The sequence below is a fragment of the Belonocnema kinseyi genome, chromosome 2, assembly GCF_010883055.1.
Source record: "Belonocnema kinseyi isolate 2016_QV_RU_SX_M_011 chromosome 2, B_treatae_v1, whole genome shotgun sequence".
NCBI lineage: Eukaryota > Metazoa > Arthropoda > Insecta > Hymenoptera > Cynipidae > Belonocnema > Belonocnema kinseyi.
Window position 1 is genome coordinate 38544582 of NC_046658.1, and position 18088 is coordinate 38562669.

At 28.4% G+C, this 18088-nt stretch overlaps 2 protein-coding genes across 2 annotated transcripts in view; one reads left to right on the plus strand and one right to left on the minus strand.

Annotated features, from left to right (window-relative positions):
* LOC117167268 overlaps window positions 1-8961 on the plus strand; it is an 18345-nt gene extending 9384 nt beyond the window's left edge. The window contains exons 2-4 of the mRNA XM_033352074.1: window positions 6925-7564; window positions 7669-7854; window positions 8030-8961. Coding sequence (XP_033207965.1) covers window positions 7830-7854; window positions 8030-8415 — 411 coding nt within the window. The 5' untranslated portion in view covers window positions 6925-7564; window positions 7669-7829 and the 3' untranslated portion in view covers window positions 8416-8961. The remainder of the gene's footprint in view (window positions 1-6924; window positions 7565-7668; window positions 7855-8029) is intronic.
* The window catches only part of LOC117167267, a 96131-nt gene that overhangs the window by 33953 nt on the left and 44090 nt on the right, over window positions 1-18088 (minus strand). The gene's annotated exons all lie outside the window — the stretch shown is intronic.

Genomic DNA, 18088 nt, shown 5'->3' on the forward strand with positions numbered 1-18088 from the left:
CGTTTTTTTTAACAAGGTTTTATAATTATGGTTGAAAATTTAACTATTTGGTTGAAAGTTTAACTCTTTGATTGAAAACTCATATTTTTCGCTTAAGAAATTGAACTTTTTGTAGATAATTCGTCTTTTTGACTTTAACATTAAATAATTTCGTTGAAAATTCATGTATTTTGTTTAAAATTTGTCTTTTTTTGTAGATCATTAATTTTCTTGATCGAAAATTCATCTGATTGGTTGACAATTAAACAACTTTGTTAAAAATAAATATTTTCTGTTAAAAATGATTTATCTTTATCTGAAAATGTAACTATTATAGGATTGATTAAACATTAATCGTATATATTGGTTATGTTTGAAAATCGTTTTCTTTTTTATAGAACATGAACTGTAAATTGTATTAGTTAAAACACCAATTATTTGTTAGAAAATTAATTTATTTGTTTTCAATTATGGCTTGAAATATTATTTCAGTCTAAAATTTTTTTATTTTTAACCCATTCAATTTGAAATTTTTTAATTAAAAAAAGAAAATTTCGTTAATTATCAGCAATATTTGACCTTTCATTTAAAACAATCCATTACAAACAACTGTTAAAAACTATAAAAATTTGAACAGAATGGTTCGAAATAGAAAGCCTTGAATTGTTAAATTTGTAATGAGCTAAATTTTAAGTTTAAACGCTACAATTTTAATTTTAAAAAAGATTCAGAATTAATTTAAAACTTGAAATTATTTCAAATAATTTGAAACACGATTTAGACTTTTGCAGATTTAAAAAAAAAAGCTTTTTGAGAATTGTACAGTATTTAAAAAGAATAACAAAAATTGTTGTGATTGCTAAGAACAATGAAAATGATTTTTTATTTTGACAAATAAATGTTAAGGGAGTATTTGAAAACGTTTTAAAAATTAAAAAAAAAAGAATCCGGACGATTTTAAGGAAATTTTTTTATTTTGCAGTTTTTTTAATTTTAGGAAAATATCTAATTAACAAAATATATCAATTTTCAAGCCCAAAGTTTACTTTTTAACAAATTAAATTAATTTTCTATCAAATAATTGCTGTTTCAACTAATGCAATGTACAGGATAAAGTTTCGACCAAAAATTGAATATTTCAATTTCCAGATAAAAACGATTAATTTTTAATCAATCCTAGAATAGTTACATTTTTAGATAAAAAAAAATAATTTTTAATCGAAAAAATTAATTTTCTATATCGATGTTAAATTCTCAACCAATAACATGAATTTTCGACCAAGAAAATTAATGATCTACAAAAAAAGACAAATTTTGAACAAAATACATGAACTTTCAACGAAATTATTTAATTTTAAAGTAAAAAAAAAGGAAATCTACAAAAATTTGATTTTGGTCAGCGAAAAATATGAGTTTTCAATCAAAGAGTTAAACTTTCAACCAAATGGTTAAATTTTTAACACCCCAGGAAATAGCTAATAAAATGCAAAATAAAGCATTATTTTTAATGAAAAACTTCATTCTATGTTTCCAAAGTATAAATATACTGCTATCTAGATATATTTGGTTTTTGCAGTAGTCACAAACACTTTTGTAACCAATTTCCCCCGCGCAGCCACAGTGTTATAAAAACCACAGGTATCTCATATGATGAGAACCACACCGTGCAACTATGCACTTACTATGTCTGACCTGTACAATGAAAAACTTCAACACTATCGATATTTACTTACATAGTTATTCAATTACCCTCACTCTAGACAAACTTTACTGCTAAATACATATTTAATAAATAATAAATAGGGTTTAAAGAATTCCCTTCCAAGAACTCGACCACCATCGATTTCACAAAAAGTTTGTCTATAATCTTTAGAAGCCCAGTGAAAAATGGACTATACCACGAAATTACTTTTTCTTCAAGGGCTACAAGCTAGTGATAGAACCAACAGAATGTGTCTCTTAGTTTAGCTGATACCCCGCTTTCTCATATTACGAGAATATCACATATTCGAATACTCTCTTTTATTTCTTTTTACAAAGTAATTCAACTCTTAGTGAAATAATCGACTTTTAAGCCCAAGAAGATGTACAGTTCATATTTCAAACAAACAATTGCATTTTGGACCAAAAATGAAACATTTTCAACCAAAAAGATTAAATTTCTACCAAACAAGGTCAATTTCCAACAAAATATATGAACTTTCAACAAAATTATTTAATTTTAAAGTCAAAAAGAGTATCATCTACAAAAAAGCTGAATTTTGATCCCAAAAATATGATTTTTCAACCAAAATTTTAATTGTCGACCAAATAGTTTAACTTTCTATCAAATTGTTGACTTTTAATGCCCAAAGATGCAATTTTAACAAAAAAGTAAAATCTTTTTAACAAAAAAATTAATTTGAAGGCAAATAGTTGAATTTTCAACTATAATTATAAATCCTTAATAAGAAAAAATTCATTTTTTTACTATGTACTTCAACTGTAAGTGAATTTAATTTGTTAAAAAGTAAACTTTTGGTTTGAAAATCGATATATTTTGTTAATTAGATTTTTTTTCCAAAATTAAAAAAAACTGCAAAATAAAAAAAATTCCTTAAAATCGTTCGGATTCTTTTTTCTTTAATTTTTTAAATGTTTTCAAATACTCACTTAAAATTTATTTGTCAAAATAAAAAATCATTTTCAATGTTCTTAGCAATCACAACCATTTTTGTTATTCTTTTTAAATACTGTACAATTGTCAAAAAGCTTTTTTTTTTAAATCTGCAAAAGTCTAAATCGTGTTTCAAATTATTTGAAATAATTTTAAGTTTTAAATTAATTCTGAATCTTTTTTAAAATTAAAATTGTAGCGTTTAAACTTAAAATTTAGGTCATTACAAATTTAACAATTCAAGGCTTTCTATTTTGAACTATTCTGTTCAAATTTGTATAGTTTTTAACAGTTGTTTGTAATGGACTGTTTTAAATGAAAGGTCAAATATTGCTGATAGTTAACGAAATTTTCTTTTTTTAATTCAAAAATTTCAAATTGAATAGGTTAAAAATAAGAAATTTTTAGACTGAAATAATATTTCAAGTCATAATCGAAAACAAATAAATTAATTTTCTAACAAATAATTGGTGTTTTAACTGATACAATTTACAGGATCATGTTTAACCAAAAATGGAATAATTCAATTTCCAGATAAAAGCTGTGATAAAAAATTGAATTGAACAAGGAAAAAAAAACGAATTTTCAACAAAATTGTTAAATTTTCAAGGGAAAAGGTGAATTTTTGACTATGAAGATTAATGTTCTATAAAAAAAAAAACGATTTTCAAACTCAACCAAGAAAATTAATGATCTACAAAAGAAAAAAAATTTAAACAAAATACATGAATTTTCAGCGAAATTATTTAATTTTAAAATCAAAAAGACGAATTATCTACAAAAAGTTCAATTTCTTAAGCGAAAAATATGAGTTTTCAATCAAAGAGTTAAACTTTCAACGAAATAGTTAAATTTTCAACCATAATTATAAAACCTTGTTAAAAAAACTTTTTTTTTTAAAGTAGTTCAACTCTCAGTGAAATAATCGTCTTTTAAACCCAAGAAGATGTACAGTTTATATTTTAACCAAACAATTGCATTTTTTACCAAAAAGGATACATTTTCAACCAAAAAGATTAAATTTCTACTCAAAAAGGTCAATTTAATTTTAATGAATTTTTAAACTTCAAAGTCAAAAAGAGTATTATCTACAAAAAAGCTGAATTTTTAACCTAATTTAAAGGCAAATAGTTGAATTTTCAACTATAATTATGAATCCTTAATGAGAAGAAATTAATTTTTTCACTAAGTAGTTCAACTTTAAGTGAGTAATCGAATTTTCCACCCAAAAATTATGATTTTGATTTTTAACAATATAGTTGCATTTACAACAAAACGACTTTGCAACCAAAAAATATTTACAGTCGATAATTCAACCGAAAAATGTAATTTTGAATCAAAAAGTATAAATTTTCCATAAAGCAATTTAATTTCTACAAAGAAAGACGAACTGTTAACAAAATACATGATTTTTCAACCAAAAATGGTATAGATTAATTGTCAGTTTCAAAAATGTTGCACGAAACCCAGGCATTTATATCGTCTCCTACCATATTCACGCGGCCATAGACGTGTCATAGTATTGGACCCAGGCCCTCTCAACTGTATTGACGTGATTGAATTTGAAGGTTCGAAAGTTTAAAGTCTCAGACGGTGCCAAAGTATTACAAAGTCTATATTTTATTTGCGAAAATGAATCCGATGAATATACGGTTCAACAAACGGAGGTGTGTCGTTCCCGGGTGTCAATCGTCGCGTCACGTAAAGCACCACCAATTTCCAAAGGACGAAAATCCGGGTTTGTCGTGGTTAGAAGTGGTGTCAAATCCGCTCTTGACACAAATAACCTACAAGGAAATCGACAAGAGTGGTTATCGCGTTTGCTTTCTGCATTTTCAGGCGGAGGACTATTTACATGGTCCACGAAATTTGTTTAAAACAAAAATAGTGCCTTCCGTGTTGTTGCCTAAAAAAGAGGTGAAGTATCTTCCTGCAGATTCTCAGGCTGAGGTAGCCGGTGATGTGGACGCTAATTTGAATATTTCAATCAATTTAGAGGATAAAGAAATAGAAAATATTGAAGCAGCAGAAATTTATTCTCCAAGCACGGAGTTTTTTCCAATTAGTAGCCACAATTGGGTGCCGAATTCACCAGGAAGCGGTGGTTCGGTTAGAAAAAGTCATATGCGCGAATTTTCATCGCCTGCTTCCAGTCACGGCCCCGGAAAACGCATGACACGAAAGTTTGACATGGATGTTCCGGAACCGAAGGAGGAAATTTCGAGAAAGAAACAGAGAAGTGTTGGTAATGACGCTGAATTAGTGGCCGAAGGCGAAGCAAATGCTAAAAAGATACGAGAAGAATGTTTCGAAAAGGATTTAAGTCCTAGAATTGTAGAAGAAGAGTACAATAAAATTAATATAATAAATATTAAAAAATTTGAGGAGAAACGTGCAGAAGATAAAGAGGTGTCTAAAGAGGCGTCTTCTTCAAAAAAGAAGAAAGCTAATTTCAAAGTGAAGGCGTCAAAACGTTTGATTTGGAAGCACGAAGAATTGGATCCAAAGACCTCTGAAATGTACGAGGAGGTTTTGAATGCAAGAACAGAAATCGATAACTTGAAAACTAAACATAAACGGTATTGTTTTTCACATATTATACCTGATATAAATTTTGAAATCCAATATATAAAAGCAGCTAAAAAGTATATTTCAAAGCACGAATGTGTGACGACGTTTATTATTGTATTATATACAAATTTGGGAATCGTTTGTATTTATAAATATTTGCAAAATCGATTATTTCCTCTTATCGTGAAGATGGCAACCAAAATGAAAATTGGTGGTAGTGTTTGAAATTCCGTTAAAGTTGTTTATTAGCAGTAATATAATGTTTATACTGTTGCACAATTATTAGTGTAAGTACGCTTTGAATTTTGTACATATCCACTTTTTGTAAATATTTAAAGTTTTATATCATCACTTTAACTATTGCATTTACATCTGTGTAAAAATATTTTTGATACATTTGTATTGCAAATTCTTACTCATAGTAGAAACTCTTATAATTTAATTAAATTAATTAATAATGTTTAATGTATACTAATTACAGGGTGTACAATCTTTCCTTATTCCCCTATTCCTCTGAGTTATATTTCCCCTTTTGTTTTAAAAATAAAAATTTAAAGGAATCGTCATCTTACTTTTTCTTAAATAAAGAAACTTATTTAAATTTTATTTATATTTAAGAAGTTCTAAATTATTCATACTTAACTTAATAGATTTTCACTAATTTAAGGAAATTTTACGAATTTCTAGAGAACATAAGGGAATAAATTAAATTTCATTTTAAGGGATTTTTACGGATTTTATGAATTTTAAGGGATATGGAGGAATTTCGGCAAATTTTAAAGGATTTTAAGTTATTTAAAAAGATTAAGACGAATTCCAAGACGTTATGCTTCAAAACTTTGTAGAATTTTTAATTTTTTAAAATTTGTTATTTTGGATTTTGAAACAGTAAATTTCTGTTAAAGAAAAATTGAATTATTAATTAAAGAATTTTTAGAAGAGAAAATATTCTTCATAATGAGAAAGGTTAGTACTTTTTATATCGCCGTTAATGTATTTTAAAATATTTAAAAACATTTTTAAAATCATTCAATATTATTTAAAAACTTTACAATGTATTTTAAAAAGATGGTTTCTTCTTCCTTAAATGTAAACATAACTGTAAACATTGTTTTGTTCTCTATTTTTCCCCAGATTAATTACGGATTTTTATGAGTTTTAAGGGATATGGTGGAATTTGACAAATTTCAACGAATTTTCAATTATTATAAAACATTCAGAAGAATTTTAAGACATTATGTTTTAAAACTTTGTAGCATTCTTAATTTTTTTGACATTGTTATTCTGGATTTTGAAACACTAGACTTTTTGTACAGAAATATTGAATTATTAATTAAGAAATTCTTAGAAGAGAAAATATTCTTCATTATGAGAAAGATTTATATTTTTTTTATATTGCCGTGAATGGATTTTGAAAGATTTTCAAAATTATTTAAAATATATTTTAACTTTGTTTAAAAACTATGTAATTTGTTTTAAAAAGATTGTTTCTTATTCTCTAAATGCCAACATAAATGTTTCATCTTTCCCATTTTTGACTATTCCCATATTTTCCTTTTTTTCTCTTAATTTTTCTTTTCGTTTCCTATTTTTCCCCCTTTTTCCCTGCTTTTCATGCTGTTTTGCTCTTTTTTCCTGACAATCTTTTCGACCCACATACAGGTATGCGAATAGCATTAGCAAGCTTGCAAACAACCTTAAAGCAAACTTCTTTGCAGGCAAAATAAGTACCCTAACAACTCTTCAGCGAAGTTTTATAGAAATGGCCCTCAGAAATTAAAATAAACACCCTAATGGTAGGCGATTTACAAGAAGTGAAAAGCTGTTGTGTCTTTCAATTTATAAAAGATCGGCTGCAACATATAAATACTTAGGAACTTTTTTGCCACTTCCAAGTCCAACATCAGTGAACAAGCTACTCACCCAGATTCGTTTTGATACCGGTGTAACTCAGACCATGAAAGACCTACTGAAGGATGCTGCCAGAAGAATAACTGATGAGCTTGATAAAGTCTGCGTTCTCATGTAGGACGAAGTTTCTCTGAAATTGCATTTCCAGTATTCTGCACGAAAAACCAAAATTATTGGTTTTGAGGATTGGGGAACAAATCGAACCAATAAGTATTCAGATCACGCTCTTGTATTTATGTTAAGAGGAATGAAAAATGGCTGGAAAATTCCTCTTACATACAACTTTTGTGGTGGACAAACAACACACGAACAGTTAGCGTGGTGTATTAAGGATGTCGTCAGAGCCGTAACCGCAGCTGGATTTAATATCGCAGCCACAGTTTGTGATCAGGGATCATCTAACATTAAAGCAATTAAATTGTTACAGATAGATACGGACAAAGTCAGGTAAGAGAAGCAAATTTCCCAGTGTAAGCCCTCTCTTATATTATAAAATTTATATAATTTCAGTCACAGTAAATTTTTTTATTAATACTATTAAATGTTTGCAGATTGGACAATTCTCATCGATAATGTCGAAATTATTCCTTTATATGATCCACCACATATACTAAAATGTATAAGGAATAATCTTCTGACCAAAAATTTGAATTTGAGATGAAGGCGAACGCTGCAGTGTAAGCAGGTGTTCAGTAAAAAATAGTCCCATTTCATGGATCTTCTTTCAAGATCACCAGGTAATGTTTAGCCTTAGAATGTAAAATTCAATTAAAAAATTAATTAAAAGAAGTCTTAAATTTATAAACACTAATTGAAATTTTGAATCATTGCCATCTGTCATCTACCCTCATTGCTGCACTCATGTAAATAATACTGCAATTTTGTCTTAAAATAATTATTTGAATTTTCCAGGAGCCTGGGATACGGCAATTTATGAAATATTAATGCCTCCAGAAGCTTGGCAAACGGCCTACGTGCTTCAATTATTGAACTACATAGGGGATGGAATTAATGGCGACGATTGCGGTCTTCATTCTCGTCGGATTCCATGGACTAAGAATTCTTACCACGACGAATTTTTTGGAGAAGCTCGGGCAGCATTAAAAAAAATGCAGTTTGTTGATCGAGAAACGAAGAAGCGGTCCCAGACAAATGCACTGTGCTTACCAAATTTGATTGACACTCTTCAAGGCTTTCGAATGTTGTGGAAAAAGTTGCAAGGTCTTGCTTTTAAAAGGTTCTGCACTAGAAACCTGAATTATTGCATGTACAGATTCACTACTGCAAGGATCAAGTGATCAAAATCAAGATCTTTCAGAACAGGTGGACGAAGTGGAAGATTATACACATGATAATGAACTATCGAAAGCCTTCCAATTCCCGAGAAAAGTCACATCTACAGTCACTCTGGGGACAATGCAGACCTTGCCGGCTGCTGCACCTGCAGTCAAATCATGCGCCACTTGCTCTGAAAATATGAAAACGAAGGCTACTAAAAATTCGAAAAGTACTTGCTTTCGAGACGTGCATTTTCATGCAAAGCGAATTCTGGGTAAAATTCTGCCTTATTACTTGCCAAACACAGACTTCGAAAAGAAAGCAGCATTGTGGCTTACACCAAAATTGAATTTCTCTTTCCTTTCGTGCTCGCAGCATAAAAAAGAAATTGTTAAATGTTTCAAGAAAATTTGCTTCGAAAAATTCTTTCAATCGACTTTGACTTTTATTAATCGAGTTTTTAGAGAGAGAATTATACCTAGAAACGAAAATCTGTCTCCCCCGGTTAAGCAAGCACTAAACTGTTATTTGAAAACTCAACACAAGGACAGAAGAACAGAAATGCTTAGGGTTGTTTACAGTACAAAATATTGTTCAATAAAACATAAAAAATCTATCTTTCAATGAGTGATAGAAAAAAAATGATTTAAATAAAAATAAATTGTTTAAATCATTGTTAGTTAGTTGAAAAATACTTAAAAACATTCCACTTGACAAAAAAAAATAATTTATGGCAAAAAAGGGAAAAACAGAGCATTTATGTGTACATTTTTGGCAAAAATGTCAATTTCAGTTTTTTGGGGAATTTTTGGGGCTCCAAAAAGGGGGGGGGGGCATCAAAATTTAAAGTAATTTAATGGAAATGATTGATTGGAGACTCCTTAACGAATTCTTAATATCTTCCGCAAGCTAAGTTTAAATACAGAAACCTGAATGCCATTTTTCCGAAAACCAAAATTTCCCCATGTTAATCTTATCAGATTTTCAGGGCCTTTGCGGCACATCTTAATATTTACCGATTTGGCTAAAACTTGGAGGGAATTTTTTTTCCAGCAACCACATGAAACGGGGGGGGGGTGGCATTCCCTCTAATTCAAAAAAAATTTCAACAGGTATGATTTTCGACCACCCGAATGTACACGCCTCTTTTAAATCGTTCAAATCCATAAAATCTTCGTAACACGTTCATAATTCTTTGTACAACGTTCAAAAATCCTTTTAAATATTTTTAAATCTTTAGAATATATTGAAACCTTCTAGAATCTTTAGTAATGCTTTGTAATCTGATGCTCAAAACGTGAGTGGTAAAATCCTTAAAATTTTCAACTAATAACTTTTATATTTTGTAAGTTAAGTATCATAAAAAAATGTATACTTTAGCCAATTATTACCACTCTTGCCTCAAGAATAAAACACTGGAAAACACGTGTCCATACATGAATGTTGACCAGTTTAGCTGGGAACACGAAGTTCTCCGATTCACATCGTGAGGCCATATTCGGATTTGTTGAAATAGTGTTTTACAATTTCCTCAACTGAAGATTACAATTTCTGTTAGCGTCTATCACAAAAAATAAAAATATCTCTTATTACCTTTCACTTTCTCTTTGACTATATCAATGTGTATAACATTTATATTAACTTTTTTACCTCAATTTATTAATTCCTATAATTGCTTTTATATTATTTCAATATGTCATTATCCATTTTTCTTATTCTGCGTTTTAATAGATAAAATATCAATCTTTGCTATTGAATATACCAATTCCTGTTCTAAAGATATTAGGTTTTCATATTCTAATTGTAAAGTTTCGTAATTACGCTAACAATAATTTTTATATTTACACGATTTCCCTAAATCGTAATCGACTATATCAATTATGAATATTGAAATATCAAGTATTATTATAAAATTTCTTTCAGTGTTGAAATTCCTGTAACTTAAAAAAATAAATTAAAAATTCCTTGAAATCTTTTAAAAGATCCTCAAATATTTAAAATCCTTAAGAATCTTTTGAAATCTCTTGAAATTTTTTAAAGCTTCCAATTGAAATTTATAAAAGAGAAAATTTTCAAACGTTAAATATTGAAATGATTGTAAATTAGAGTTTTGAAAATGGGATCAATACAAATTCAAAGCTTGCGAAATTGAAGTTTCGCAAATTTTTAACTATTCAATAAGAATAATTTTCAAATCGATGGGATTCAAGTCTTCAAATTTTTAATTGTAAACTCGGAAGTTTATTTATAAAAAATTAATAAACACAAATAAATTGAAAGCGTTTAAAATTAAAATGTATGTTTTTCAGTTGAACAATCTGTAAATGAATTTATTTCAGACTTAAATTTAGAAGTTAAAGTTAAAGTTTAACTATTTTTTAAACAATTTTTGTATATAATCATGAAATTATATATCTTTTTTTGAAAAACATACTTTTAAATTTTGAACGCCTTCGATTTATTTATGATTACTAAATATTTTTCAATAAACTTCCGAGTTTACAATTTAAAATTTATAGACTTGAATCCCATCTAGTTGAACATTTTTGAGTATTAAATTTCGAAAGCTTTGAATTTTTGTTGAGGATGCTTTAAAAGATTTGAAATATTTCAGGTATTTTTAAATTTTCAAGGAATTTTCAAGAGCTTTAAAAAATTTCAAGAAATATAAAAAGATTTTTAGGAATTTTAAATATTTGAGGATGGTTTAAAAGATGTCAAGGAATTTTTTATTTATTTTTAAAATTCACAGGAATTTCAAAGAATTAAGAAATTTTGAAAGGATTATTTAAAAAAATCTAAAGTACTTTAGAAATATTAAAAAAGTGTTTTAGGTATTTCAAAAGATTTGAAAAATTTGAGAGAATTTTAAATGATTCCAAGGAATTTTAAAGTTATTAAAGTAGTTTAATATGTGATTTTAAAGGATTTGATATATTTTAGGATAATTTAACAGATTCCAAAGAATTTTCATCTTATTTTTATAATCTTAAGGAATTACACAAAATTTTAAAGAAGTACTTTTTGAATTGATTAAGGTAATTTAATATGAGATTTTGAAAGATTTAATATATTTTAGGATATTTTAATAGATTCCAAAGAATTTTGAATTGATTTCAGTAATGTAGTATGAGATTGTAAAAGATTGGAAATATTTTAGGGTATTTTTAACATTTTAAGGAATTTTCAAGAGCTTTGGAAAATTTCAAGAGATTTCAAAAGATTTAAAAGGATTTTAAATATTGGAGGATGTTTAAGAAGATTTTAACAAATGTTCAATTCATTTATTTAAAATAATTTCAAAGTACTTTAGAAATCTTTAAAAGGTGTCAAGGTGTTTCAAAAAAATGTTAAGGTTTCGAAATATTTGAGAGTATTTTACAAGGTTCCTAGAAATGTTCAATTGATCAAAGTAATATAATATAAGATTTCAAAGGATTTGATATATCTTAGGATATTTTAATAGATTCCGAAGAGTTTTCTAATGATTTCAATAATTTAGTTCAAGATTTTAAAGGATTTGAATTATTTTAGGGTATTTTGAAAATTGCAAGCAATTTTCAAGAGCTTTGCAATATTTGAAGAGATTTTAAAGGATTTTAAATATTTTAGGATATTTCAAAAGATTCCAAGGAATTTTCAATTAATTTCAATAATTTAAAACAATTTCAAAGAATCTTAACGAGTTTTTTCAACTTTTTTGGTTGAAAGTGGAACTACTTTGTTAACATTATTTTTTGTGATGATCTATCTATTTAGTTAAAGTAGTATAGAATTCAGCTTTTTGGATGAATATTTAACTTTTTGTTTAAAAATAATTTTTTTTTACATTTATGTATTTTATTTAAAGTTTATTTTTTTGCAGAAAACTAATTGTTTTAGTTGAAATTTTAACTATTTCTATTAAAAGTTAGTCAGCTACTCATTAATATTAATATAATATTTTATAATTATAATGTTAACAATAATAATATATATAATAGTAATAATAACCATATTATATATATCTGAAAAAAATAAACTCAAAATCGACACATACATGAAATTGAGAATCATGCGAAACATTGAATTCGCCAATTTCTTTCAAATGCGGATCGAGATATAAATAGAAGAACACCGAAGTTTTCCAAAGCTTTCATATCGGTAATCATTGTGTAGCAGAAGACCTGAGAAAACCGAAGTTCGAGTCGTGCATTTTCAGCTTAAATGCGAACACATAGTGGTAATCATACACCTTTTATTTTGCGGCTCCCAAACGGTAGGTATGGTGGGGGAAAATTTCTAGCTCGATCTGCAGCTCTGAATAATATTACGAATTACATTACAGTTGAAAGAATAACTGAATAAACTTTCTAACATTTTCATGCCTATAATATTGTTAAGTACAGTTAAATTGAGTCTAAAATCAATAAAAAATTTTGTTTAGACAAGCTTATTCAACAGTGAGACATTCTCGGGGCCTTTCATACTACAGATACGGCTCTGATTCTCATAAGCGGTAAAAGAAACACCTAGTAGGTATGCATTAAGGACGTTTACTATGTAGTCATAGGAAATATAAATATATAAACTCTAGCATACGATGCAACCCATCTTGCATTTGTGTAATGCAAAAAAGTACAATATAGGCGATTTTAATTCGGTTCCAAATCTCCCGCGCTCGAGATCTTGCGCTGATTGGTCAAAGGCTTCGAGAATCAGAAGACGTGCGCAAAATATACGTATAACCAAATTCTGAAAAAAGGTTATGTTGCCCAGGATTCACCACGCGTTTCAAATAAATAATTAGTTACGAATTAAAAAAATCTAACACAACATTAAAATTGTTCATAAATAAATTCGGAATGTGCATTAAGTACTTTCTTAAAAATTGGAGTTGGTTTTCATTAATGTGACGGTACGTGAGGGGATATTTGACGTTTGACAAGTGTCAAAATTGTTTTGTACTTCGATCTTAATTAATTAAATAAAGTGAATATCTCCAGGTTGTACTTAATTAATTGCTGATAAAATCTGTTGTTTTACTTATTGAATAAAATATGGGAATCAATCGCTTTTGATTGACTGCAACGAAAAATGTAATCCGTATGATTATAAAAATTGCAAGGATGAATATGAGATTCAAATGATGAAAGGTAAGAAGCGGTGAATTATTCTTATAAGCTGGGTGTTCAACGACCTTGAAAATTTCGTCTCCGCTACTATAGAATGTTAAAGTATACATTTTCTGTGATATTTGACTTAGATATTATAAAAATGATTAGCTGAAATCTTCAGTATTAACTCAGCTTCAGAATAGACCTTTTTATTCAAGACGTCGACAGTGCGCACATGCCAGGATTTTACGTCAATTCCGTATTTTTCGAACAGTTTTGTGTCGAAATGCATGGAAAATATTGTAAATAAAAATAACAATGAAAAATAAATGTGTAAGTAAATGAGAGTTTAGAGACAAAAATTTTTTAAGTATATTCAGAAAAAAACTGCGAAAACGTGCGAAAAGTGTGGCGAGCAACCCATTATTTACATTTGTTGGCATCTGTCGTTAAAAAAAACATTTGCTTACATATTAAATGAAGCACTGTTATCGGGGTTTCGAACCTCCTAAATTTTGTGATAAAAATAAAATCTATTTAATACTTTTACCTGAGAACGCAAAACAATTATATTTATTTATTTATAACCAGTTTATATGAAAGAAGAAAAATTTGTTAGTACATTCCTTATACCAGGAAATCACTAACAAATGGCTTTTTATTATCTAAACTTGAAAAAGAGAAGTAGAAAATATAATATTGTGTTATTTTATATTTGTATGAATATTAAATATTTACTGAAACAAAGTTCTGAACTGCAACTCTTGTACAAAAGAAAGTATTTATACCTCAACCTCAACTAACCTTTCCACTAAATCACGTTTTTATCCTTTTAATGGCGGTTTTCTACATTTAGGACATCGTTTCAGTTGCTCAACACGGTGATATTCTACTGATTCTTGCACTAATTTTGTACCTGGAACATCATCTTCCGTGAGTTTTGCCGAATTTTTAAGCATTTTCTAGAAGATGACAGGTGCCAACAGATGCAAATAATGGCCTTGATCGCCGCACTCCTTTGCACTTTTTTCACCGTTTTTTTTAAATAGACTTAAAAATGTTCTACCTTAGAAATCTCTGTTATTTACAAATTATTTTTTTGTTTTTGTTTTAATTAAACATATTTACCATACATTTCGACACAAAACTGTTCGAGAAATACGGAAATGACGCAAAATTTCGTCACGTGCGCACTGCCGACGTCTAGAATAAAAAGGTCTATTAGAATGAGCCATGGCCATATAACGGAATTTTCAAGAAAATCACCACTCGGTTTTTGAGTATACACCATATTACAAAACATTAATAAATATTTCAAAGTGTTTCAAAGATGTTAAAATATTTAAAAGGATTTTGAACATTTTATAAAGACGTGCTTATCAGATTTTAAATATTTCATAACAATTTCACAAAGATTTTTAAGCTTTTAAAAGATTTAAAGTGTTTCAAAGATTTTGAAAAGGTTACAGTTCACCAGCTTTCAAAGATTTAAAAACAATTGGAAGATTTAGAAAGGTTTCAAAACATTTTAGAAGATTTTTTTTACTAATTATAGATTTCAAATAATTCAATGATTTCAACGAATAAAAGATTTCGCAAACAAAGATTTAAGAAAAATTTCTCAAAGAAACCACGTCCCAAGAATTTTTGCGAACACATTCTAATATTGTATTAAATTGTTTTTAATTCATAACTAATTATTTATTCGAAACGCGTGATGAATCCTGGGGAACATAACCTTTTTTCAGAATTTGGTTATACGTTATACGATTTGGAAACCGAATTAAAATCGCCTATATAGTATTTTTTTGCATTACACAAATGCAAGAAAAGTTGCATTGTATGCTAGAGTTTATATAATTATATTCCCTATGACTACATAGAAAACGTCTTTACTGTATAAGGGCCGTTCGCATATTGACATTCAGCGTGCGAAACTGCGTTAGTCCGTTAGTGCATACAGCGTTATATGTGGTAGTATTAAGTTAGTTTAGTATAGGTTTGCGTGTAAGTCATAAAGTCGGGTATACTTCAAAAATATTGAATGCATGTATGGGTGTATGTGTATATGCATAGAAGCGTAGGTGTGTGTTGAACTTGTGACGCTATGAATAATTGTTTCATTTGCTTCCTTTCTTCTTGATTTTCTTCGACTTTCGCTGAGATTCTCGTCAACTGAATTAGAAATTTGATACCGCTGTTTATTTAAAATCTGCAATTAACATTTTTTAATTCTCCTGAAATGTTTTATAATTTCTAGATAATTATTGACCACATTCTTCAACAAGGAGGTTTCAAAACTTTATTCGACTTCTTCTCGTATCCGATACTAATACACAAAGTCAACGAATTTTTAAGCGACTAATTCTTTCCGTGTGGTGTTTGTTTCACTGGTTTCTTAAGGAATTATGAGAATCAATACAGGTAAAGAGCCATCCATAGAAGAACCATGACGATAAAAAAAACACACACACACATGCGTATTGCTGACGCTTCATCTGCAATCTATTAACTGAAAGCTTAGGAAAGTGCCCTTAGTCAGACACGACGCCCGAAAACGTTTTTAGCATTGGCACCTCAGTCTCACAGTTAACAGAAATCTTCAGTTTCGGGAAGTTTATTCTTTTTTTCCAGATAGACTTTTATAGTATAGCAGGATGGAACTTTCTTATGTTTAAATTTTGTTGTGTGCAAAGATTGGTTTTACGAATAAAAACTACCGACCAAATTAAATTTTTTTTCCAAAAATCAAGAAATCATTACAACATAAGTTGCCGTAAATTGGCCCAATATTATTGAGACAGTTTAAAATTTGGTAAACACACAATTGTACTCTTGGTATGCCTTAAAAGCAATACAAAAGTTGAAAATTATCTTTCTTTTTTAATAATATTCAATTGCAGATTACGGCCTGTCGTTAACCACATTTTTCTAGTTTCGCCAACAAAAAATTTCGAGGGAACTTCAGGTTGCAAACAAGTTTTAGCGAGAAAGTTGTTCTTTATAGTCAAAAGAAGATTTATAGAAACATTTTAGATATATTCATTAAAAATTACCAGAAATATTTACTTTCCAACATACTACTATTTGACGCTGTAACGATTACACTGTTAGCACTGAGCCAACTCGTGCAGGGAACTATCTCTGTTAGGCTTTCTTTTCGCAATCGTTACGGCTTCGTTTAATGTTTGCCAAATTACATATTGCCGCTAATTTTTAATACATGTATCTAAAAGTTTCCAAAAATCTTCTTTCAACTATATAGAAAATCTTTTCCGCTGTAAGTTGTTTTAAATATGAAATTCCCTCGATACTTTTTGTCCATATTTTTAATAGTTTTATAGACATTCCTATAGCATACTTTGTATGTGTGTCTGATTGCAAACAGTTTCAATGCGCCGGATCTATTATCACGAATAATTTCGTAATTGTAGACCGTTCAAAGAAAAGAAGGTTTTAAAAATTAATAATATTTTTGCAATAAAAACAAAATTATTATGTGGAAACAAAAGAACACTTTTTTAAATTGATTAAACTTTGTTTTTAAAATTATTTGTTTGCTTTGCTTAATGTTGAAATTTTCTGCAAAACGAAACGTTCTAGTATAGCGCTAGGATTAGTATTGTGGAAAATTCCGTAAAGGTAGATAGCTGGAGAACACATTTCGAAATATAAGAATTGTTAAGACTTTCAGAATATATTAGATAAAACAGAAGAATTTTTTTAACTGCTTCAAAATTTTTGTAGGGAATATTTTCTCAATTTCTTCTAAAAGTTTTATTGAATTCTGTCTTATTTTTTGGAACTTTTTTTGTAAAAAGATTTCCATAAATTCTATTAAATATTGTGGCATTAATTTCTATAGAAACTTATTCTGAACATTATTGGGATGCAAAAATGAGCTTTGGTAGTGAAGCCTTCCCTTAAACATTGTTGTATTTCTCTGATTAACTTTAAAATTTTCCGTAAAACTAACTTGTCAAGTGGAGTGTTAGGGTTCGTATCACAGAAAATTGTGTAATGGTGGCTAATTAAAAAACATTAAAGCGTAACAATTTTTGATATTAAAAAAAAAAAACTGCCACGTAAAAACAGAAGAATTCTTTTTAATTGCTTGTTTTTTAACGCAGAAATCAATGCTAGTGGGTGTAGAACATTGTTATGACAAATAAACGAAATCGAAATTGTTTCTGGGGTAAAAATTACTTAAAAAATTATTTTTTCTGGAGAAAATGTATCGATATACCACGGACAGTATATGGACAATTAATGACATTTGTTTGATTATTATTTTCACTTGCGAATTTTGCGTACGCACGTAGTACGTTTCACAGAATTTAGATAACATTTTATGACTTTGTGGACTTTGTGTCTTTCCTTGAAATTTTAAAAAATTAATTGTTCTTTTTTCAATAACTTTGAATCCTTTAATTGAAATTTTTATCATATAAAACACTCATAACTTATGCAATGGTTTGTTCTTTGGAGAGGGAAAAACTTAGATCAGTATGTCCATACCCTACATAAACCTGCAGATAATAGTAGGTTGCTTTCACAGCACTTATTCATTGACACCTGAAAAACCGGTTAATACAAC